Raw genomic sequence first — 24,916 nt, forward strand, 5'->3', positions numbered from 1 at the left:
ACGTTTGTGTTCCTACCTATATATAAACATCTGGAAGTAGCTGCGTAGAGCTTCTTCGGCTTTTTTGGGCATTTTGGTTTCTTCTACGATAACTCACGACACGTGAATATTTTCGCGCATGCGTTGTGTGTATGTGACTGTCAAAGCGCGGAGGATTATTTGGGCCTGCAAGCATTCTGAGCGATACGGAGGCGCGGCTTCATACTGTAGAGACGGTTCTGAACTTCTGTGGAAAGGACTTGAAACTGCATACTGTTACGGAATGATAGACACGAGTTCAGTCGTCTCGATCAAGTGTCGCTTTGTGCCAATGACTCACGGGGAGGTACCTGTCACTCGTGACCAGTAGCATGTTTCCTCCAACAAGAGCTCCGGACCCGCAGAAATGCGATGACACACGGTGTGTTGTTGAAACCCCAAGAGAACGTCTACGGATGACTAGATGAGACGCCACGAAAACGCGCACCTGAAAGAAAAATTTCGGAAATTGTTTGGTCCCTTAGTTCCCCCAACTTCGTTTACTAGCTGAAAAGCACGTAGCTTCCCTTTACAGACACCACAACAGCTTATCCTCGCTTAGGGCAACTACACTCTCTCATATATAGAAGGACGAGAGAAAGAGGAAGAAAGAGGAAGAGCGGAAGACAGAGAGATATGGATAAAGACTGCCACTGGCAGCCGTACATATTTATAGACAGATGAACATATTCATCGAAATGAACACTGGAAAAAAATACAGAAAAAGTTGTGCAATTGCACCGGCACGGCAAACCGGTGCTCGATCTCCCTCCTGCGCCGTGGAAACTCCACGAAGCGCCGCTGCGCAACTGGACGAGGCCGAGTACTGCTGACGACCATAAAGGCGGGTGACTTCTTAACCAAGAAACGAAAACGGAAAAAGCTACAGTACCTCGTACCTTTTCACAGAGAACAGATGCCCATACGCACTGCAGCAACTTGAAGGAACACACCTTTTTAGAATACTGGGGCTGGTTTACCAGCATTTCAGACAGCAGAAAAAGCACCAGTCGTTGCAGATCCACATTTGTGACTCTATCTGATCGATACACTTGCGCGTGTATCTCCACAGATACGTTTCTACCACCGGTAGTCAAGAATTTCTGGAGTCTCGCAGGATCACGTGCTTCCACATGCTCCCGCAGTTGAGGAACTCTTGGCATCTTCTTTGCTGTACTCGGCCTTCATACGCGCCACTAAACGAGGATCTGGCATCAATTGCCTCCATTCCATGTCTCGCGGCCACGGGGCGTAATCCTGGTCAAAAACCCATCGGCACGTAACATACAGAAGCGACTTTGAGCTGCAACACATACCAATACGCTACTCTCCAGAGCACGCGAATTTGCTACAAAAAGATACATCAAAGTATACATGCATATATATATATATATATGATGCTAACAGATACATTTCCTCCGCTGTTGAGAGTTTAGGGCAAATTCTTTCTTCGCGAATATAAACAGCGGGGTTGTGTACGGGTAAGCGTGGTGGCCCAGATGATCGCGAACAAAAGTGGGGCGACTGGGGTAGTTGTTTGTTTGCGTGTGTTCTGAGCAAGAAAAACTGCTGGCCAGAGACGTCATGAAAGGAGGGGATCTCGACATCGTTCCTATCTGCCTTTGAACCTACCTTCATTTGCAGCGGGGGTTGTCGAAGCGCCAGCATCTGTTCCTCTTGTACTTTTTTGTATTCCTCCTTAGCCTTGGCGATGACGGACGGAGGAAACTTGAGAGTATCGCCTGATAACAAAAGGCACTACCGTATACATGTACCGCAAAATTCAAATGTGCCGAAGAGAGCTGGCCCACACAAAGCGCCTAAGTACGCGGAAGATAAGCACCAGTTGCCGGACGTTATGTTTGGGTTGACTCTGGCGTCGGAGAAAACAGAAAAAATCGATGCGTACGGCCAACGTCTTCTTAAGATTCTCGGTATGAGGTCGATATAGATGTTGAGATACGAAGACACTGCATGCAGAACTGGCTCTGGGGATCTCGTCTCACAGTGCAGAGTTTCATGCTACGAAAGCGGCACAGAATAAAAACAGAGCGGGAACGAACACGACGAAAAAGAATCATTTGCAAACGGCTCTGGTCCACGCGTCCTCAACCGACTACGAAAGGCGAGGCGACAAGAGACGTTCCTAGGTTCTCGAAACGCAGTGATTCCGCACGCATAAAAATGCATGACGATGGGGCCAAACCCTGTTGCTCAACTGCACTACGGATGCATCTATACACATTTATTTATAATGCAGGTATAGGCGTATACATGCACACACGTCATGATCGCTGTATATATTTATACCTTTATGCCTCTCTGTCTCTCTCTCTCTCTCTCTCTCTATATATATATATATATATGTATGTATGTATGTATGTATGTATGTATGTATGTATGTATGTATGTATGTATGTATGAATCTACGAGTCGGGCGGAAAGAACTGGCGGCGTTTAGCGGCAGTGTCAGCGCACCTGTACAGGACAGCTGTTCCTTCAGCACTTCCGATTCGGTGGCGGCAAGGACATCCTCGACTTCGCGTCTGGTGCGTTTGACACAGTGCGCCCAGAAGGCGCTACAGGAGACGGTGCAGTACGAGCTGCGAAGTTCCTTGACCATGATTTTTGACGCCCTGAAGACACGCAGTCGAGAGGAAAGCCACTGGACAGAGGCGCTGCACGACGGCCTCGCGACAAGTGCGTTTTCCGCCCCGTTGGGGGGACAGCGATGCCCCTTGCCACACACACGCACGCACACGCACGCACACGCACAGAACGCTCGTGAGCTATTGACCGTGAATGCCCAGGAACGGGTGTCCGTGGGTATATGCGTCATGCGCCCTCGAAACGCGTAGGGCTCGCGGAAGAAAGAACTTCACTTCCCCGTCGATCCGCACCGAAATATTTCTGTATCAAGAGTAAAACGGATGGATTTTCCGTGCGCGCATCTGAGGAAAGAAACCAGTAACCAGGCGGCCTCGCTGAGACGCGTGCATGCGGCTGGCATCTGACCTGCAGAATCGGAAGCTGAACAGTCCCGGTTCGAGCGCGAATTTCCCTTTGATCGGTTTGAATCTTGCCGAGGGGACCCGCGCCTTTGGACTCGGCTCGGGTTCCTTGGGCGGCACCTCTTTTTTCTTGAAAAAGATGCTGTACGGCTGCGGCGCAGTCGTGGCCTCTGTGTCGGGCGGCTTCTCCTGTTCGATCCACTTGACGACTGAGTTTTGGAACCCGAAAACGACCCCTAAATCAGTCAAGACCTGCGGAGATCGTCGCACCCACACGTGATAGCTTCGCTTTTCAGCAATAACCACGCGCGCGTCTCCGTGAGAAACAACACAGCCTTTTCCGAATGAAACGCCCTTGCAAGAGAGACCGTTTTCAACCGCCCCGCACTCGACCCCGAAACGTTCGCTCCTGTCGAAGACCAACCGCCGAGCCTCAAGACACACCAGAAAGGAGTTAGCAGCACGTTCTAAAGGGAGCGCGCCTTCGCTACGTGGTCTCGCGTCCTTCCCACATTTCCGCTTACCACCACTTCTCGCAGGCCGCACGCGACGTCCACGATCCTTCTTCCTTTCCAAACAGGATGGGTCACCACCGTGGGCTCGCAGACTGCCCGCAGTTTCGTCAACCGCCTGTACGGCGGCTTTGCCGCCGGCGCTGCACTCTTTGGTGCTGTCGGCTTTACTGCCTGCATCTTCAAAAAGGGATTCACCGCCGCGCCCCGGACGCCGGACCCCTGCGGCATGCGATTTCGAGCAAACGCGAAGACACACTGATGTGAACTCAAGTGCATCCAATACGTTCAAAACACACGCGCCGAAACACCTAAATGGCGACGTCGGCCCTTTGGTAGATGTGAAACTAAGGCAACGGAAGCTATTTAAAATATAGGGCGTGTTTCTTCCACGCGCGCACATACTCCTACATATATATATATATATATAATAGTATATGGAGAGAACCAGGCACATGTCACCATAAATAGGAATAACGCGTTTTCCTCGTTCGTTTTGTTACCTCGTAAGTGTTGTTCCTTCATTGCCCCCACCCCAAATATCGCCTTCCCTTGACTGCCATGCTGCTTGACACATTCTCGGCACACTCTGCTCCCTATAACCACAAATACATCTGTACACAAATACGCAAATTGTACATACAAATATATATACGAATGCGAACGTATATGCTCTATACAGGTAACTGTCTATATATACATATATATAACGGTATATGCGCCGTCTGCATGTGCGAATACGTGTGTTTTGTGCCGTATGCGTGCAGAGTCGTGTTCCATGTTTCTTCCAAAACGTAATTTCGTACCACTCCTGCGGCAGCAGTTTGTCCACCGGCACTGGCGGAAGGATCTGTAAGCAGGTGAACTCCCCAGGTGTACACGCAGCCTTTCGCAGGGGAGACGCAGACCACGACGAAATCGGGTCCCGTTGCGACTTTTTCCACGACCAACGGTAAACTGGGTCTCTTTGGAAGAGGGATAAAAATGGGCAAATCTCTAACCGACTTTCTCTCTGTGCCTATCCCGAGCTGTCCGAGGTCGTTTCGGCCCCAACCGTAGACGCCAGTGGCTCTGTTGGACATAACGATGTTGAAGCCAAAACCGCAGGAAACCTGGACGCAAGGAGAAAGAAAAATCGAAAGGCGAACCGGATGACAAGCCTTTGCCATACCAGCGCACATGAGTTAGGAGACACACACAGGGGCGCGGAAGGCAATTAGGAAAAGGAAAGTTGGAACCAGCTAGCGGAACCGCTCAGGAGTGGGGACTGGTCGTTTCTTAGGCGTTGAGAAAGTGGACAAACCGACACAAGCCGTACATAATGTGCGAATACACAAATATGTGGATATGCAGATATAGATATGTCTTTGTCTCCGACGGTGTGCCAGAGATATGCCTCTATTTGGCGCGAAAAGGCCGCAGCTGGAGGGGTTGCAGTGCACGCAGAAAAAAACAACGTCGCTCCTACAGCAAATGCGCAGATGACCTTCCAGTCACTTTCAATGAATGTGCGGAGTGTGGTGCATGCAATCACCTGCATCCTGATGTCTTATCTGGTGCAGAAGCGGTAGGACGGACTCACCATTTTCGCAGATGCATCGTTGGGAAGAGGAACGCGACAGGGTGTATAAAAGTTGCTGTCGGGGGGAATTGTGTCCAGCGCTACAAAGGCTCCAGAGCCGAAAACGACGCACTGACCGTCCGCCGCAACAATAGCTGTATGGCGAGGTCCTACGCACCCACTGAACACAAACAAGACGGAAAGAGAGGGCACCCTAACATTCAAACTGGGACAGCATCCACATATGCGTTGGACAGGTTCAACGACCTATGTACCTATAAATCTATCGATCAATCTACATACATCTGTATACATGCGTATACAGGAATGGCATGCACGGGAAACGATCTACGTATTCCGAAGCCTCAGACGGGGCGGCAGACTTTAATGCGGCACGCCCAGAACATGAAGCGGAATGTGAATCGTCCGCGCCGATTTCTGCACAGACATGCACGCCTTTGGCTTCCAATTGACAGAGTGAAGAAGGCGCGAGGCAGGCCTTTTTCAGCGAATGGCACGTCGAGGAAGCTGCGAGTGGGCCGGAAGAGGCGTCCACGAGAGTCTTCAAAAGCCTGGAAAAACGGGACTTCCTGGTCGAACTCACTTCACAGCCATCACACCTTGCTCTTTCAGAGACTGAATAAGTTGAGGCTCCGAGACCGTGGTGATTCTGTGGCCCAAACCACACTGGCCGACGCTGTTGTCACCCCAGGAGAAGACGAGGCCGTCCCCGACAAATGCGACGCAGTGGTCGAGACCGGTGCCGATCCAGGTAACTTGGTACGAGTAGTCAATCTCGTGCGAAAGCAGATGAATGAGGTGGCCTAGAGACGAAACAGTCAAACTCGAAAGACGGGCCGACAGCGTGAACGCAACAAAAGGGAATCTCCGCGAGCTCTACTTCTCCATCGCAGAAAACAGATCGCGATGAGGATAAAAGCACACAAAGGGCGTCGGCAGGCCGTCCCGGTGTCCGTACACCGCGTGAACCTCCGGCACATGACAAGACGTATAAGAGAAATAATTGTGACCCCAGTGCAGAGGGCATCTGTCCCCATGTGTCGGCTAGGAAGTGGAGTTGCGAAAACCAGACTCGACTGCGGGGGCGTGGGCATCTCCCAATATATGCATGCAAAATTCGCATTTCTCGACGGGGGCACATGCATCTGTCAAGCAGCTACGGTGGACACGTCCCGCGTACTGTCCTCGAACTCGGCCGTCAACGTGGCAGGCAAAACGGAAGAAACAGATCCGTTCTCTACATTAACGTATATATATATATATATATATATATGAGTGGAAAAGTAACTCTGCATGTTTCATTGGTTGTCGAGATCTGCTCCTGTAAGTGCTCATCGAAAGCACCGGATGCTGTGGCTTGGCAGCCTCACAGAGGTTGCGTTTACGAATCACCTCCAAACGTGCAGAAGTCGCGTTCACGAAAGCAGGTTTGCTCACGTCGACACACACACACACACACACACGCCTCTACAGTCGTGCCACCGGTAGACGCAGTTCCCGGCGGATGACGCGGGGTTGAGAGAAATGTGCGAGGAAGGCTGACCTGTTTTCTTGTCTTTGTACCGCCGAAATTGCCGGTCTATGAATTTCAGAGGGCCGACGCAAACCATCCCGTCCGTCTCCATGTGTGTGTCCAGAGTGCCGAGCTGTCCTCGGTCGTTCCATCCCCAGGCGTACACTGTGGGCCGGAAAATCGCAAATTCTTCGTACATGCCGGTGCTTCTGGAGGCGACCTTCTGGCCAAAGTCTTGTTTCTCCACGCGCACGCGCTGGTGAAGAAGCACGAGGGAGTGCTGTCCTCCAATCTCGATCTGCTCCAGCTGCGGAGATGCGGCGGGCCCCGCGACACACACACGCCGCTCAGGCGATAAAGGGTGCACAAGAAATAAAGAAAAGGAAGCAGCGCGCGGGGAGGGGAAGCATCCGAGCGCAGGAATACACTCAAAGGAACGGCAAAACACGGCGAAGGATGCAGGAAAAAGACAGAGACCCGAATAAGGTAGAGCTGCTTGGAGGTGGGTGACACGCGATTGACTGGTGCATAGTGGCTTCGCGGACAGGAAAGCCTTTCGACGGACACACACAAATGTCGCATCTTTGGGAAATGAATGCGAGAGTGAGAACAGGAGACACGCCCTTCGCGCAGAGCCGAACCGAGAACGAGGGAAGGAACAGATACGCTGTTTCCACATCTTTTTACCAAACGGTCCACGGTATGGAGTTTATACTCTACGCATTAAACAATCGGAAGTAAAAAATCGCCTCCGAGAGAATAGTCTAGGCGTTAGGAAACCGTCCACGTACGTTCAACGCTGCGCCTTTCTCCACAGCCGTCTGCACTTCCTTGAACTGCGTCGATTCATTCTGGATTTGCTCCACCAGGCGCAGAAGTGGAGCCGCCCAGGTTTGCGGGTAGATGTTACGGATATCTTGGACGGCCTGCGAAGGAAAGAAAAACACACGAGCGTACCGCGTGGCAAGCCCAGAACCCTTAAATCTCTCCGACGCCTTCGGCCAGAAGACGATCGCGCATGGAAGGCAGCGCATAGATACACTAGATGCACGTGAAAGCCCCCATTCTTGACGGGAGTCTCCAGGAGCCCACGGACGCACCCGCACATGCACGCCGCAAAACGTCCCATAGAGTATGCGGAGCTAGTGCCCCCTTTGAGGTCCCCTGTATAAAGAGCGCATCGTATACGGTAAAACACAGATACACACTGATGCGAGCGTGCACACATGCATATGAGCCTATATATATATATATATATATATATATATATATAGGTAGACAGAAATACGTGAACGCCCCTGACTGAATACATACGCATGTTGAGGGAAGAAAAGCGTGTGTTTCTGTTTACCTGGAAATCGAGGAGGCTCAGGAAACGCCTCCCCGATCGCTGCGTGAGGACGTCGAAGAACCCTTGCGAAGCCAACAGAGGCCCGCGAAGCAGAGCGGCGGAAGTCCGTTCGCGTCTCGCCAGAAACGGTAGGCTCCCCTGAGAAAAAAAAGGCGAAAAGCCCGAAAAGAAGGGAAACCACTGAGGACCGCGCCACTCTTCTCCGTCGTCGTCGCGCCTCTCTTTTCCAGAGGGCGACGAGGGAGATGACGAAGCGAGGAAGTGAGCGCAGCAAAAAACCAGACAACCCCAGGTGTCGGTACCCATCAACTCGCTAGACGTGCGAAACAACCGACAAAGAAGCGAAATCTAACCTCGATGGTTCAAGATCGCGTTTGACAGGCAGAGCCACAGAAGATGCGCGTTTACCTTTGGAAGCTTCGGCGCAGGAGGTAGGGCGTGCTGAATCGGAGACTCCAGCAGCATTTTTCGCGTGCGCCACCATCGCTGAATGTAGACGACTGCTTTTCTGGCCTTGAGGAATTCCGACTGGAGACAACAAAGGAGAGAAAAAGCGAGTTCCCGGTGCATCGTGAGGGCCACGCATGAAGACACGTCTGAGACGGGAATACGGAAGCGAAGGGAAAGGTAGCACCGGTGGGAAAGAAGAGCACATGGGCGGTCACACCGAAGATTCCACGGAGGTAAAAACAACAGGATACGGAGCGACGGACGCACAGAGACTTCGACGTGTACAGGCACTCAACGCCGGGCAACGCCCGGAATGGGAATGCACCGACCTTCAGGCCCACACTTAGAAGCATCAAAGCTTACTCTTCTCAGCTGAGTGAGCGCGGCTGCTTGACAATACAGGGCTGCGTTGCGGAGCGTGATGTACTGCTGCCGAATGTAAGCCATGCGGATCATGCTCTGGATCGTCACGACTGCCTCTTCATTTTTCATCCTGAAAACAGCAAACCCACATGTGCTGGCCTCGCGAAACGTGAATCCACGTAAATTAGGACAATCTGTACACAGCGCCACGCGAGTATCGGCGCGTGGCACCCCCAACTGCAAGCGGGGACGGGATCCGAACCTGCCTTGACCCCTTGAGAAGACGCATGCACCGAAGAGAGAAACCCACTCACACACGAACTCTATTCTATGTACATGTCGACTGGCACAGACATCGGTTTTCCAGAACGCACTTGAGGGCCTCGCATGAACGCAGCCACGCACCCATGATATATATATATATATATATATATATATATATGGATGAACACGGGTGTGAAGCCATACACATGCTTACACATGCGTATATGCCAACGTATGCGCGCATAGATGGAGACATAGGTGCGTTTGAAGACCGTCTCGGAGCTTTCATCGAAATAGCACGTACTTGAGCATGTCCCTGACAACCGTCGTGCGTTTGTAGATCGGTGTGTAATTTAGTTGCACACGTAAGCCGTAAAGCTTGGACCCTTTGCGGCGAATCGAGAGAAGTGCAAGCGTCAGCCCGCGAATGCGCTGGTACCGGCGCTGGTAAATCCACCTACAGGGTAGACAGGCCAGAGAGGCGCAGAAGCCCAAAAGGCAACAAACGTGGGAGTGATAAAAAACTGGGCCGAAACCCGCGACCAAGACGCGCGTTTAACGTTCATCGGCTGCGGTCGATTCGGCAAAGATTCCTATTGCTCTGGTCTTTCCGGAAGGGAAAACCGAGAGGGAAAAGGAAGCGCGACGAGAATCCGTCTTCTGTTCCACAGTATCGATCTGGAACCGAGAGGTGGATACGCCTGGCGACTCCGGGAGGCATAGTTTTTGCCGGTGTCCAACGGCTCGTCATATTTTCCTCTTCTCTGGAGAACTGAAAACACAAACCTCATCCCCCCGCTGCGTTTCGCCGATTCAGGATTTCGGCCGCGAAGCGGCGTTGCATGCATGCGTTAATACACGAGGCACACGAGGCTCCGGATCTGGGAACAAGGGGTCGGAGCGAATTGGCTGCCATGCGCGGGTTGCGCCCGCTACGTCTCTCTTTAAGGGCTATCGCCCGTGGGAAGGGAAGCGGGCTGTCTCACCTCCGAACTTGGGCTTGAATCTTTGTCGCCGCCTTGCGCGGGATGACATCGAATTCGACTCTGCTCAGCAGCACTTCCTGGGCTCTATAGCGACGCCAGGCATTCTGGAGAGATCAAGAGAGAAAAGGTAATACCGCAATTGCAAAGCATGCAAGTGCATGTGCACTCCCTGCTGAGAGTGAACACCTGATGGACATATTGAGCCGATTCATGTTCCCGTGTCAGCGGCAAACAGGCACAGAGCACATGCATCCGAAAGCGTGAACAGGGGCTGAGACTCCTGTGAATACACCGTACACCACCAAAGAAACCCTATATCTGCATTTTGTTAGAGAAGGCTTGGCGCTCGATGGCGACAACAGGTCAACAGCTCGCCCCGTGTGAAAGTGGGTGAACCTACGTGCGAGACCCCGCAGGAGATTAAAATGTGTCAAGGAGTGTATGTGCATACACCTCCATACCAGTCCGCTTCTCGACGCCCATAAATGTATATATATACATAAATATAGTACATATATGCATATATATGATATATATATATATATATGCGTATATATATATATATATATATATTGGAGTCCGGCGTGCCCGGCATGTGGGGTTCTCTGCGATTTCCGTTGCCAGGTCAAAGCATGAACACAGACGCAGTCGCACATCCACATCCAGGCATCCTTATGGCACACACGAATACAGTATATATGTGAATGTTACGTAGTTAGCTTTAAACGTGCGGCTTGGAAGTTCCGCTTACCTGAACAATCTGCGACGCCAACGTAACCAGGAGCTCCTGCCGCATCGCGCCGGCGAGCTTCCGCGCAAGGATGCCCCTCCACCACGCCTGAATGAAGGTAGTCGCGGCCCACCTCAAGCAGTAGACTTCCTTTTCGCGGTATCTGAACGCATGGAATCGAAAGCGGAGTGGACTCCACCATGAAACGCACAAACGGTGCAGGCGCGAACGTCCCTTTCGCCTTCTCTGCCTCTCGTCCGAGGCTCACCCCCCTTCAATGATATATCTATCTACATCTATCTATATCTATCTATATATCTATCTATATATCTATCTACATCTATCTATATCTATCTATATCTATCTATATATCTATCTATATATCTATCTACATCTATCTACATCAATCTATATCTATCTATATCTGTCTATATCTATCTACATCTACCTATATCTATCTATGTATATCTCTATCTATCTCTATCTATCTATGTATATCTCTATCTATCTATATCTCTATCTGCATCTGTCTATATCTATCTACATCAATCTATATCTATCTATATCTATCTACATCAATCTATATCTATCTATATCTATCTACATCAACCTATATCTATCTATATCTATCTATATCTATACATATGTATAGATAGATAGATAGATAGATAGATAGATAGATAGATAGATAGATAGATAGATGTAGAGGTATGCGTGTGTGTGACGCACCTGGTTTCCATGTTTCGGACTTGCTCCTCTGTGAGATTCGCGTCTCCGAATTTATTGACGTGCATGCCGACGACGACGATGCCGGTGAGGAGATTGACGATCGCCCGTATCTCTTTCCGCTGCGTGCACGCAATGACCCGTCGCGCCTGGCTCTGCATGCGCACAGCTAGCCAATGCATTTCCGTTCGGAAGAGGCGCGCCCGGAAAGTCGGCCAAGCCTGCCGAAGCGTCGCCACAGCTGGCAGGACCCGCCGCAGATACGCCGAGCGTCTGAGAGGCAACGGACGGGGAATCACGGAGAGATCGTTTCTGGCCGAGAAACGAGGGAGCCGAGACCGAGAAACCAAACAAAGGGAGAAGTGCAAAGGAGGGCAAAACGTGAACCTACACACGTATATGTGCACACAAGGGTAAACGGAAAGGTCCAGAAATCAAGCGGTGTGCACCACCTGTTAATGTACAGATACACGTGCGTCCATAATGTATGTATATATACAGATATATGTATATATATATATATATATATATATATATGGCATACTGCGTCGGCATATTGCTGGATGGGCAGAGAGATAACTATTTGACAGAAGCCGAGGACTGGTAAAGAGAAACAGAGGGCGCGACAGAGAAAGCGCGAGAAAGGAGAGGGACATGACTGTGTCTCTCATCCGCGCGGATATCGCGTAGGAGAGAGTGGAGACAAGCAAAGCTCTCCACCGTCCACTTACTGCATTTCGAGAATGAGGAACGTGCGCTTCCGGAAAAAGACAAGAGAGCGGCCGAGCTGGTAGTCCGAAGTGGGAAACTTGAGAGTCTGAACGCACACACGATCGCGTCGATACGAAACGCGATTTCTCCTCCGCCTTGTTCTCGCTCAGGCGTTTCTTCTCTCCCGGAGGAAACTCCAGAGAAAAGAAAAAAGATTGGGAAAGCCAAGGCTCCGCGTTTTACCTGAAGAAGATAGACCACTGCCTCCTTCGGTTTGCGCGAACCGAGGAGCTCCTGGATCGAATTGTGAGAGTAGAAGACGGGTACGACGAGTATCGCATAGAGTCGAAGAAACTCGACGAACGTCAGGCGGACGGTCATTCCTTGGTGTTGGAACTTGCAGTAATTCTGCAGACGGAAAACAGGAAACATCGAGAAGGCAGACAACTGAATTTATACGTAAACACATCTCAACCAGCCTGGGTACGCATTCGAACATGCCTACACAACCACACACATGTACATATACATATATATCCATATATATATATATATATATATATATGTACGCCTCCGTGTGCATGCATCGACACGACCCTCTGCATCAGAATATGAAGAGCAGGAAACGGAAGACGCGGAGAAAGGCCAGGGGAAGAATGCGAAGACCAGTGGCACAGGGGCTCAGCGCGCGACGGGCTAAATTGAGAGAGTCGGCGGAGCCGCGACAGGGAGACGTGAAGAACGAATTGGCGCGTAGGAGGAGACCGGAGCAGAGAGAGAACAGCGCGTGTCCTTTGAAGCGCGAGAGATGTACGGAATCTGTGTGTTTGTGGAGAAATGATCCACACATGATCTTTCTGCATTTTTATTTTGTGCGGGAAAACGGCGTCCGCCGCGACCTTACGAGGACTTGGAGGTCTCCGAGTTGGCCCCAGACATGGGCGTAGTCGAAGAGTGCGCTTTTCTCGTCTTCGCCGGCGCGAAGCGGCTTGCGGTGTTCAGACTCTTCCAAGAGAGTCACGATGGAAATGTCCTTTCCCGAGGCGAGTTTCGGGTCCAAGTCGAAGTCGGTCGTCGTCGGCTCGAGCGTGTAGATCTCCATGAATCCAGGCACTTGCACGGCTTTTTGTCGCCAATAGAGCGCAGCGCCTCTTCGCCCCTTCCTTTGCGGCTCATCTTCGTTGTAGTCGCCGTCAGCCGCCGAAGAAACCGTCGAGGACGTCGACAGCGCCTGCGCGATCTTGTTGGCCCCTCGCCTGCTTCCACTCGACGTCGTCCGCGAGTTCAGCGACCGCTGCGAGTCGTCGCCGCTGCTGTCGGACCCGCCTCCGGCGTTCTCGCGCCGGCCTGCGTCCTGGGGCGCAAACGTGTCCCGGAGCTTCTTCACCGGATCAAACGTTCGCGAGCGCGTGAATGACGACACCCGCGCCCACGTGTCGTCAGTCACAGTCGCGTCGTTGTTCGCAAGGGCGACTGACGGAACCTCGGCGCGAACCGAGTTCACAGACGCAATGAAATGGCTCTCTGGAGGATCCTGAAGGCAAACAGTACGAGAAAAAGAGACGAGAAAGAGGATGTCTCCTGTCGACATCCACCGCATCACCATGCGAGGCGACCGATTCACAGGCACCCACGCACACACACACACACATGCACACTCGTGTAGGCAGAGGGCAGAGGACGAGATGGCCGCTCTGATTTCTAACTGTGGATATCCATGTTTGCAACTGTGTACCTCATATCCACTGGGGAACCTCACACTGACAGCTGGAAAAGGCCTCTGGAGGCAGTGGGTAAGACTGCTTTCCGCGCCGCATCGGTCCGCGCCTGCACAGTCCGAAAAAAGGGTTTGTGGGCCGATGGCGGTCGACGGGTTTTTTTATCCACAGCTTTCCTCGGGCACCTTTCCCTTCACGCACGCGTACCGGCGAATCGGAGAGAAGCACTGAGTTCATGAGTTGCTGGAACTGCGTCACAACGTCCGTTCGCAAGAGGGTAGGAGACAGGTCCTCGACCCCGTCTTCGGCCCCCACGAGGCGTTGCAACAGAGGCAGCCTCGTCCTCAAGAGAATGTTCTTCAGGCCTGGAAAAGAAAGGAAGCCACCGCAGGAGGAAGAAGACGTTTCCTGGAGTTCGCCAGAAAGTTTCGAATTCCGCAAGCTCGCGCCACGACACTCGACACGACGCATGGTGGTCACGAAGAAACAGAGTCTCCGTTTCGGGCTCAGCCAGTGTGCCCATCCCTGGAAACCCCGAAGGCGGCTCCACAGGGTATTTGGCTCCAGTGCAGGCACAGTGAGAAGCAAAGAGGCAAGTGGTTGACTGAGAGAAATAGACATCCTCGCGTGACACCAAAACTCCGGCTGGAAGGCAATGACCCCGCGGGAAGTGATGGCCCTTGAACGCGGCCGCACACACTTCCCAGACGGCGTTACAGCAAAAAGGGATATTCAGCTCCAACGACGACCCGGCTGACTCCAACATCGGACCGCATACCCATCCAGATTGGCAAGGAACCGCATGCAACGATATACACGGGTTGAGACATCTTCATCGCCGGGGTCCGACGCCTCGTCTCTGTTCATGGTGCACGAAAGGGAGACGGCGAGGGACCTGGGGCGCCAGAGGAGCTGCTCGAAGCGCGTGCCCGAGGGAGAGTGAATCCGGTCTTTCCACGTTTGCGACTCTCGCGCGGAGAAGGCAAAACGCGCAGCCGCGACGGCGAGACCGAGGCGACGCCGCTTGTGGTGCTGTCTCTCTCGCCTTACCTGGTGAAAGAGTGTAAGCCGACGCATTGACAGAGACGAAGTCGCGAGCGTCGTATCGCACCTGTCCGGTAGAGTGGCGCACGACGAACTGCCCCAGGACTGCAGAGGAAAAGAGAGAGAGAAGATCGAGGAAATGGAAAAGGCAAGGAACACGCACCCCCCTCTCACCACTCGGTGCGGCTGGGCTGTAGTCCCGTCACTCGAGTAGTTTCCGTCTCTGTCCCCGGCTCCGTCGCATTTCGTGCTGGGTTCTCCTCTGTCGAACGAGGGAAATTCTCATGATGAGCCTCGCGCATGTGCAGCTGCGATGGGAGACCACGTTCTGTCTGCGTGTATCACCATCTACGCGAATCCTCTCCCCTAGTCTCCGCGCCTTCTTCCGTGATGTGAGACGGCTCGCCACTTTTCAAAAGCTTGCCTTCCTCCTCTCACGCTGGACCATCTTCCCTGGTTCTCGACATGTCTACTCTGGGCGCGTCACTTACTTGGATCCTTCTTGTGGTAGGTTGCGACATCAAGACCCGCCGCGTGTGGCCTGCCGTAGGAGGTTCTCCTCCGCAAGAAAACCAATTCCTGGCGTTCCTGTCCCTTCGCGTCCTTTCCACCTCGCGTGGCGTTCTCCTCCGCACGTTTGGCCTTCGCTTTCGCCGATTCGTAGCCAGGAAGAGTCTGAGTAAAAGCCACACACGCGGGAGAACAAAGCGCAGGGCTGGCGGATGACAACACCTCTGAGGTTGTCGCGGCTTCGCCAAAAAGCCCACAAGAGGGACAAACAGTGTCTCTCCACGTTGGCGAATCCACGCCCTGGCTTCGAGGCATCGGACTGCGGAAAGATCCACATCTTCCCCTTTCAGCGTGGGGTCGATCGCCTTGATAACACAGGGACGAAGACAAACTGTGGGTGCATGTGCGGGCAATGCATGCTTGCGTGACACTAGTTGTGTGCACGCATAGACCTACGCCAGGGGCGTGAATACACACGCAAAATGCATGCATTGACGCACAAATATATGGACACGGACCGTCGGTGGCTTCTGCGCGGCCAACGAGCACAACAGAAACACCTTTAGACTATTCCGCGGCTGGCAAGCCTCGCAGAAATGAGTCTTGTTTGGGTCGCGTGCATCTCGCAGCTTGTGCATCCGTTGAGTGGCGTGCCCCGCCCGACAAGTTCGTCTTTTTTCCCATCGTGTAACGAAGAGGGACGCGTTTCGGAGCATCCAGATGGCAGCGCTTTGCTCTGTCCCTCTGTGCGGCCACAGCTTCGGGAAAGATGAGGCCCGTGGATGTGCGGGATCGGCACGGTAGAGCCTTCACACCTCCTCGCTGGCCTGCGACACACGACTGTCCTTTGCAAGTGTTTCGCTGTCCCAGCTGTCTGAAAACGTGCACGGTTTGTTGCTCCCCCCGTCCCTCCCCGCTGCGCGTCCCTGCCGGTCTTACGAAGAAGATGTCTTCAGGCGGGGATAGTCCGAGGACGTCCGCCACCACTTGCTGCGCCGCGTTCCCCGCTGCGAGAGAAGAAACAGTCACGAACTCGCCCGCGAACAGTTGATGCAGCCCGCGCAGCTGATCGAAGATCCCTTTCTGACCCCCGATAATCTCCAAGACTTTTCGGGGGGTTCGGTACTTCACGTCAGGGCTCTCCACGCCTTCTCGCGCGTACAGCGCCTCTTCTGAAAAAAGGAATGAAGGAAACGCACCAGAGCCGGCGGCAAATGAAGCAGACCAAGGGGAGGCCCGTTTTTCAGCGGGAAACAGAGACAGCGGAACTCCCGCAGCTCAGGGAAAACAGAGAACAGATTTTTCCGTCGGAGACCTTCAGAAAAGGGAGGCGAAAAGCCGCGGTTGCCTACTGACAGCGAGAGACGCTTGCAGACTTGTACAAATACCAAAATACGTGTGTATCTCGCTCGAACATGGGCACACATAGGCACACTCCCACTGTCGAAAAGACTCCGCACTGCGTCGCCTGGCGAGATGTTTCAGATGAGTTCACACGCTCTGCCCAGCCGTTCTGCACTTTTCGAGGGAGCAAAGCGTCACTTGCATAGTCGCTTTCGCTTCCTTTTCCAGAATGTGTCGTACCGATGGTAAAGCCCCAAGAAACAAAGAGATTCAGAAAGCACTCATCCACGTAGTTCCGCATAAGCTGCAACAGCGACCAAGAGGGGTGGAGCCGGCGCAGATCCAGTCCTGTCGAGGCCATCAAGACGATGCTCCTGAGGCAAAACACGAAGAATCGGGAAGGGAGAAACAATACGGTACACGGACACCAACAAGGGAACGAAAGTGTGCTAAAGAGCGCCGCAGAGACATCTGGTGGATACCCCTTTTTGGAATGCAAAGTGCACCTCTCCACATACCGATATATTTATACATATATTTATATATATATATATATATATATATATGCATACGTATATGGGTATGATTGCCTATGTGCAGGTTGACGTGTCGAGGTTCTTAACGATTTGCCTGACTGGGAAGTGGCGTCGGGCGACTCTCGCTGATTCCCTCGAAGCGTGTGAGCAGGACATCTTCTCGGACGTGGAGAGACTCGTCGTTTTCAAAAGGCGCGAGGAAGGGCCACTCACGTCCTGCGCCCGGAGTCCGCGTATCGACACCGCAGCGCCTCGTTGATTCTTCCCAGAAGCCACCATCGAAGCCGAACGAACAACTTTAGAGACAGCGTCCGAACCTGCCACACGTGCTCCGTTTGGTAGAGAGTTTTCAGCGCGTTTGAGGGGAGATCCAGAATCGTCTCCAGCTGGCATGCACAGGAAAAACCGGACAGAGGTAGGCGAACGAAAACGAAATGCATATGCACGCACATGACATGTGCGCACCAAAATGCATACAGATCCGGCCGAATGCAAGTTGAAAAATGGGCTTTCAGCAGAGAAGCGAAAGGCAAACTGGACATGCTCGTGAACACACGCAGTCACAGCATGAAGTTGTAGATGCGCGTACGTAAAGACAGCTTCGAATATGGATATACGCACAAAAGACACACATGTATCCATGAGGAAGTAGGGAGCAGAAAATATGTGTGGGAAGACAGAGGCGCAGAGTGTTTTGATCGGCTCCCATGCGAAGCATGTCTGGGCGCTGGCGACACGGTCGCTTGTTCTCCGCATGTAGGGTTTCTGTTCGCCGTAGGCTGAGATACCTGGAGGCGCTGGACTGCGCAAGATGCAGTAGCAATCTCTGCTCTGCGGCGCCCCCAGAGAGAGCTTTTCTCGATGAAAACGGTTCGCTGAACTGTGCCCCGAAACCATGCAACTCCTCGCCCTTTCATCAACAATTAGGGGAATCGAAAACAGAGAATGTGCGTTGCGTTCCATTTTTGCTGCGTACGAAAGCCACCCCTGAGATTTCGAGCCTACCAGCTCCACAGCATCTCGCCCGGCGAGAAGCCGTTTCTTTCTCAGCAGTGGCGATCGCGGAACACTCTCCATTCTTATCTCGTCGATCCGCGCGTGTTCTATTGCGTCTGAGAAAAACAAAACCAAGCGAGTTTGCGTTGTTTCTCTCTTTCGGCTGCACACGATTCGGCATCTACGTGACACCACGTATCGCTGTTCAAAGGATAAGGCGAATGTGCCTCCATGGATCGAGATATATCCGCATATATACACATTTGTATATGCACGTGTGCATGGCTCAATGTGTGCAGTTTCGCATCATCTGCATGCAAATCAGGTGTATTGGTCTCGTCATTTAAGTTCTTTCGCGGCAAATCCGACAACGGCGAAGCATCACTGGACTCTTATCAGAAGGCGCCTTCTCGTAGGGGATTTCTTTGCTGCGTTTCGGACGTTTTCCCCCGGTTTTTGTCAGCTTTTTCTGTGCTGGAGCCTACCCGCGACGAGGGCCGCACTGACGAGGCGCGTGAACTCTCCGACCTCTGTTTCGGCCAAGCCGATCTTTCGCAGATCCTGAAAGAACTGGAGACAGGCAGCCCACTGGACTTCCTCGAAAGGGAGAACGGGTTGCGGCGGCAGCTGCTTCAGCAGAAACGAGGCGTCGATCGGGAGGAGACCAGTCTGAGACAAGATTGGGTGACTCGGCTGATGGTAGACGCCGTAGAGAATCGCGTAGCAGACGTTCGCTACAGGAAGAGGGTAGTACGTTCGCCGCGCTTCGTACGAAATCAACTCCCTTGGTGCGCGGAACATCGAAACGCAGAGCGCACAGAAGCATGGTTCCAGAGCGGGTACGAAGACGAACCGGACGGTGAACGGGAGCCCAAGACGACGCGCACACAGAAGAAACCAAACGTGTTATGCCTGTATGAAAAAAAGAACTTGACCACCAACACATACGTATATATATACATATATATATATATATGTGTATATATATATATATATTTGTGTGTATATATATACGTATACATATGTATGTATATGCGGGGCCAGAACCGGCCGTGTGCACTGCCTCTCCAAGGACCGAGCGTGAAACTCCCGCCATCCTACACGCCTTCTTCTGCGACTCCCGCTGGAGCTCTCGAAGAAAAGAGCGACTTACACGTTCTCTTCCAGCGCTGTGTTGGGAACGAAGGACATGCCGATGAGGCAGTTGTCAGCGTTGAATTCGGCGCGCACCAAATCCAAGCACCGCTCACTGACACCACCGTCTTCTGTCGTGATTGAAAGTGCCTGGCGAAGGCGATCCACTGTATCGAGAACTTCCTTACGCTCATTTTGCGTGTCCACCGTCTGAAAGCAAGCATTGTAACGACGGAACGCCATGAGCCGGGAAGACGCAAATTCTGCAGTCAGTTCTCTGATAGGCGCGGATGGTAGAAAAGAGCCCGGTTCTCGTTGTCGCTGAAGCGCACGTGGACGCAGGTCAACTTATTTTGAGGTAGACGACAGACACAGAAAGAGACGTGAGGAACGGGACGAAACGCAGGTGGAGAAAGAGGCGCAGTTAGCAAGGGAGATCCTTACGCAGAACGGCACTTATACACACGAGAGCATATATATATATATATATATATATATATATATATATATATAAATGTATGTGTATACGGGTATATGACCATTAGGGAGATTTGACATAGACAGCACGGGGGAAATTACTGGAGATTCCTGTGTGTCGGAGGAAAGACTGTGCCGTTCGGAGAAAGCAGAATCCTCGAGGGCGGATATAATATTTGCAGTGGCTCGGCACGCGCAGGCGAACGAGAGAGGAGACGAAAGCGGATCCACACAGAAGGCCTGAGACGTTTTTCCGTGTGAAAGGCAATGACAGATGCCAGTGTCACCTTGCCCCCGTTGCATGTACGATTACGTGTTGCTTTTTCTGCTCGCAGCTGTCTCGCGTTTGTGCAACCTCGGTCTACGCTTAGGGCGCTCCGGCCTTCCCGCGTCGTGGTTGTCATACCGAGTACGCAGATTCTGGGAGTTTCCCATCCTTGTCGGTTGGCGCGAAGCGAGGTGCGAAGGTGTAGATGTATCTGAAGAGTTCCTTCTGGATGTTATCCTGGGCTGCGTCCAGCTCCCCGAAAGTGAGGATGAACTGGTTGCGCCGTTTGAGCCAGACGTTCTCGAGTGCCCGCCGAGCCATCAGAAAAGGGTGCGGCTGAAGGTCTTGAATCGCTCCGGCGTAGTACTTCCACCTGGTTTCCTCGCTGAATTCCGCGTCCAAAATACGTTCTCGGTTCGTTGGCGGAAACACAGATATCAACAAGTTCCCACATTTCGTGAAGTACTCACGGTGGTAGAATCGTCCCCGGAGTGTATCGACGACAGCGGCCGGCGTACCCGCGGAAAGGTACAGCAGATCCCCTATTTTGTTCTCGAGGTCTTGCAGACTGAGAATAACCCGCAACGAAAGAAGAGAGACACACAAAGCGCAGCAGCACTCTTGTCTGCAGACGTTTCACGCGAAGAAGCCCGAGGAAAATGAGTGAAGGGCGGCACCAGCACCGCATCATTCTGTCGAGAGCTGCACGGATGCAGCGACGTGTACGTACACCTGAATCGACGTGAAATGTGGAGTGCGACGAGGGGGTTCTGCTTCGCAAAAACGCAGTTGCTGGGTCTCTCGACAGTCGAGAGACGCCCATCCGTCTCTGAGGGATATTCTGGAACCGCGACTTTCGATCAGAAACCCCGGTGTTTCCTCTCCGAGCTGTTCCACCGGCCTCCGCACCCTATTCTGGGCTGCACACGCCTTCACTGCAGAGCTGCTCACCCGCCAGAGACCAGACACCCTGCGGGGATCACTTCCTGTCGAGCGTCCACGAAAAGATCCGGATCGGCCTGGGGATCCGGTTTGTAGCCCAGATGGTCCTGGAGTCGGTCGACGCCGTCTTCCGCAGCGACGTCGCGGAGTCGGCTGTCTGTGTCTGTGATTTGAATGAGAACGCGGCCGAGGAAGTTTGAGTCGATGACTTGCGCGGACCGATGTCGCCCCTCTGGCTGAGCAGCTGCCAGCATCGCGCGCGTGACGGCCATCGAAGCCTTCAGCTTTCTGCGGCCCTCTGCTCCAAACACCGTTCCGTCCCAACGTTTCACTCTGCGGTCGGCGGCACTGCGGTCTCGAGGCCACTGCTCAGCATTTTCTCCTGAAAGAAAGCCCCCTTCGACTGGCGTTCGAAGAATGACGCGGCCTCCGCACCGCAGGAAAGAGGTGGAACGCATCAACAGCGACTCGTCCACCTGGTCTAAAAACGAGGCTCTGACGTCGGACATGTGGGTATGGCCTTCGTCGTCGGAGACGGCCGTATCCGATCCTGCGCCCGACGAAGCTGAGGAGTCATCTGCGCTGCCTGCGGACGTGAAACGGAAAAGCTCGAAAAAGGCGTCAACTTCGAGAAGGAGAGGTCAAATGGGAATGGGGACAGAGGAACACAAGAGAGACCTAAACAAGTTGGGATGTGATTCCCGCTGCCCTACGACCGATGGGAATACGCAGATACGGGGACAGCGAGAGTGACGTTTGTTCTTCAATCCGGAAGCAAACAGATCAGCATGTTCGTCCAAGTGAAGCTAGCCGTTTCTGGCATCCGACTGCAATTCGGTCACTCTGTAGAGCACAACGTTCTGTCTTCTGAACTCGCGATTCAGCCCACCACGCCATACAGGCCCCTCGTCACGGAGGTACACCCTATCGCCCAATGCGCTGTAGCCAAGACCAGCGCATTCCCGATCTCGAACGATCCCCGCAGAAGGCCTCACATCGACACCGTCCGTATTTGTATAGAGTGTTCTGTGCATTTGCAAGCAAGCATCGCCGAATGGAGGTCCGTACGTGGCTATATGTGTGGATGAGGGGAGAGACGTGCAAAAAGTGTTGAGGCAGAAAATGGACGGACGTGATGGTTGCAGAAGGTTGAAAACCTTACCGGATGGTGAGGTTGGCGTTCCACCGCTTTCTAGCTCCGGCCCGAAGCTGACGAGGCGTTTGGTCTTCAGTGCGGTCTTGTTCAGTGTCTGGGGCTCACCTGGACAAAATAGGACACAACGCGAAGCGCGAAACTACCGAGAAGAACGTGGAGGCGGGTGCTTTGGCGCCTGCCTTGCATCGCGTCATCCCTCTTTTCCTCTTCTCGACGGCACACGTCCCCATGAGGTGTTCTGAAAAGGGCGAGCAGATCCCTCCCGACGAAGGCGAGGGGAGTGCAGGACTGTAGCAGTCAGGCTGAGGCTACTTAGAAGAAGCACGACTGGAGGCGAAGAAGAACTAGGGGAGCATGCACCGCAGAAGGTTTACGCAGAGACCGCAAGTGCTCTTGTCGCTCACGAAAGCGGACGTTTGCCGGCGTGTCTCCGATGCTCAACCTTTCGGCCGGAACCGAAGAGGGATTTTCTCGCTCTTCCCTTTTTCCGCCGGCGCGGCCTCCAATGAGAATCTTCTTGGCTCGGCTCCTTGCTACCTCCAGTTGCTGTCGCTGCTGAAAATCGGCGAGCTCAATGTAGTAGGCGGACGAGTCCTCCGGGGTAGGGGCAAACCCTACGCGTCGTTCCCCGCCATAGAGAACGTCCATCAGAGTCGAGCCGCCCCTTGCGCGTGCTGCGGCGTCACGCTTCGGGGGGAGATTCTTCGGAGACGGCGCCTGCGTCGGCGCTCCGGTCAAGTCCCCTCTTCCGGTTGCGGCCAAACCTTTCGTTACAAGGGGATTTTTCTTGGTCAGGAAGGAAGCCGGTTTAGATGCCTGAGTAGCGACGGATTCGAGAGGGTGCGTGCTGAGACTGACGGCAGAGCTTGCCGAGAGAGGCCGATAGAACGATGCATCGCTTCTCGGAGGCCCCGTCCCTGATGAAGCTTTACCACTGGTGTCAAGCTCGCCAGAAAGACGGCCCATACGTGTGGCCGAAAGTGACGAAAGGGCGTCGTGGGCGAAAGCAGAACGAAATAGACGGACAGGCGCAGGGGAGTCATCCTGCTCAGGGAAATGTTCCGGGGAGGCGGCAGACGGCGAACCCGATTCACGGAGACGAACGGAGGCAGAGAGGCCAGATGAACGACGGACTTCAGGGTACCGCAGAGCTGGTGTGGCATAGACAGAGCGAGACGAAGAGCGAGAAACGCCTGAAGGCTCCGACGGCCCAGGGCGCCTGTGCCTCCCTTTTCCTGGTTCCTGCATGATTGGAAATGGGGAGGTGTTGGAGGCAGGCGTTTCGACTCTCGAAAAGACGACGAAGTGAACAAGTCGAGAAGGGAGCAAACAATGAAGAACGCTACTAGCGCGGTTTTGCCAGTGTCACTTTCTTGGCGCAGTGGACGCTTGAGACACACGGCTGAGTCTGCAGACGCCGATGTTGACCGATCCAGGAGAAAAACTACTATAGCAAGCGCTTCCTCGGCCTTTACACGGAAGAGGAAACATGAACACACCCAAACAACGCCTGAGGTTCAGTCTCAGTTGGCTATTGAGCGGAAACACTCCGAGAGAAACGGATTAAATAGCAGCCAGCGGGCTAACTCGATCGGGGTCAGCAGAAGGTAGCCACAACCCCTCGCCTTTACTGCGACTTGGCCTTGAACCAAAAAAAGGCGTGTGTCTGGAGAAGCAGAAACGGAACGAAAAGAAGGGATGCAAGTTCTGGTAACGAAAAGCTTGACAGCCACAAACTCAGTTCCTCGTGACAGCGACACCGCCAGCTCTCTCTCAAAGCCGGCGAGAGTGTGTCTCAAGACACCCCTAAAGGCTTCGTTGCTCCTTCTTGGTGCAGCTATGGCATCTGTGCCTCGCCATTTTCTGTACAAGTTTGCGAAAAAATTATATGAACGCAATGAAGAACAAGCCAGCCTTGTGCGAGCTCCTAAAAGAGGCTTTCTCCTTGGAACGGTCTCTTGGCTGTGTCTCGACGTGCCGCATGCGCCGAGAGCTACGAGACCCCAGGAGGGAGGCACTTTCGGCTGAAAGGCTTCTGTGAAGGTTTTTGGAAATGGCGAACGCTACAATTCATCGCGAATTTTTTTCAAAAGTGTGCCCACGAGAAAGGTATCCACTCTAGTTGATTTTGTATGCACACCTCTCTTTTTTCAGGCGCTGTGGTTCTACTTCCACGATCCGACTGCCGATTGCAACAGTGGCGGTGAGTAGGCAGCCTTTAGTCATGTGGGCGTCTTTGAGCAAGATTTGTGAGCAGTTTGCCGGTAAAAGAAAGGATGAATGAACAGCACGCTGAAATGAACAGCAATGTACAACTAACGTCTTTCGAGTCGAGGCAGGGGAATAGAGTTCCTTCCACAGAGCTGATGATCCAGCAGCCGTGGCCCTACGCGAGGCGTTGCTCTCGAATGAAGGTATCCGGTAGCCCCAGTGCCCAATCCCAGAGTTCTGGTCACACGTTTTCTCTTTGGGAACCTGGCACAACTGATAAACTGCGTACAATTTGGAAAACTGAAAGGTCAATGAGGACACGATTCGATCGTTCGCGACTGCAAGGGAATATTTCAAGGCCTA

At 53.0% G+C, this 24,916-nt stretch overlaps 1 protein-coding gene across 1 annotated transcript; it reads right to left on the reverse strand.

Moving 5' to 3' along the window:
• Positions 1 to 1,137: 1,137 nt before the first annotated feature.
• NCLIV_042890 (hypothetical protein) lies at positions 1,138 to 23,308 on the reverse strand (the record flags this gene model as incomplete). The annotated part of the gene is made up of 33 exons (XM_003881206.1): positions 1,138 to 1,275; positions 1,651 to 1,760; positions 2,497 to 2,654; positions 3,034 to 3,281; positions 3,554 to 3,763; positions 4,348 to 4,653; positions 5,124 to 5,283; positions 5,707 to 5,926; positions 6,667 to 6,943; positions 7,428 to 7,562; positions 7,988 to 8,125; positions 8,396 to 8,515; positions 8,801 to 8,930; positions 9,369 to 9,521; positions 10,051 to 10,154; positions 10,802 to 10,943; positions 11,510 to 11,779; positions 12,238 to 12,323; positions 12,461 to 12,625; positions 13,122 to 13,751; positions 14,143 to 14,300; positions 14,986 to 15,084; positions 15,471 to 15,654; positions 16,429 to 16,661; positions 17,074 to 17,207; positions 17,583 to 17,755; positions 18,375 to 18,481; positions 18,851 to 19,149; positions 19,519 to 19,709; positions 20,383 to 20,812; positions 21,196 to 21,772; positions 22,349 to 22,447; positions 22,747 to 23,308. The coding sequence occupies 33 exons, from the start codon at positions 23,306 to 23,308 to the stop codon at positions 1,138 to 1,140; spliced, it is 7,146 nt and encodes a 2,381-aa protein (XP_003881255.1).
• Positions 23,309 to 24,916: the final 1,608 nt, after the last annotated feature.

This window comes from Neospora caninum, chromosome IX, assembly GCF_000208865.1.
Source record: "Neospora caninum Liverpool complete genome, chromosome IX".
NCBI classification, from domain to species: Eukaryota; Apicomplexa; class Conoidasida; order Eucoccidiorida; family Sarcocystidae; genus Neospora; species Neospora caninum.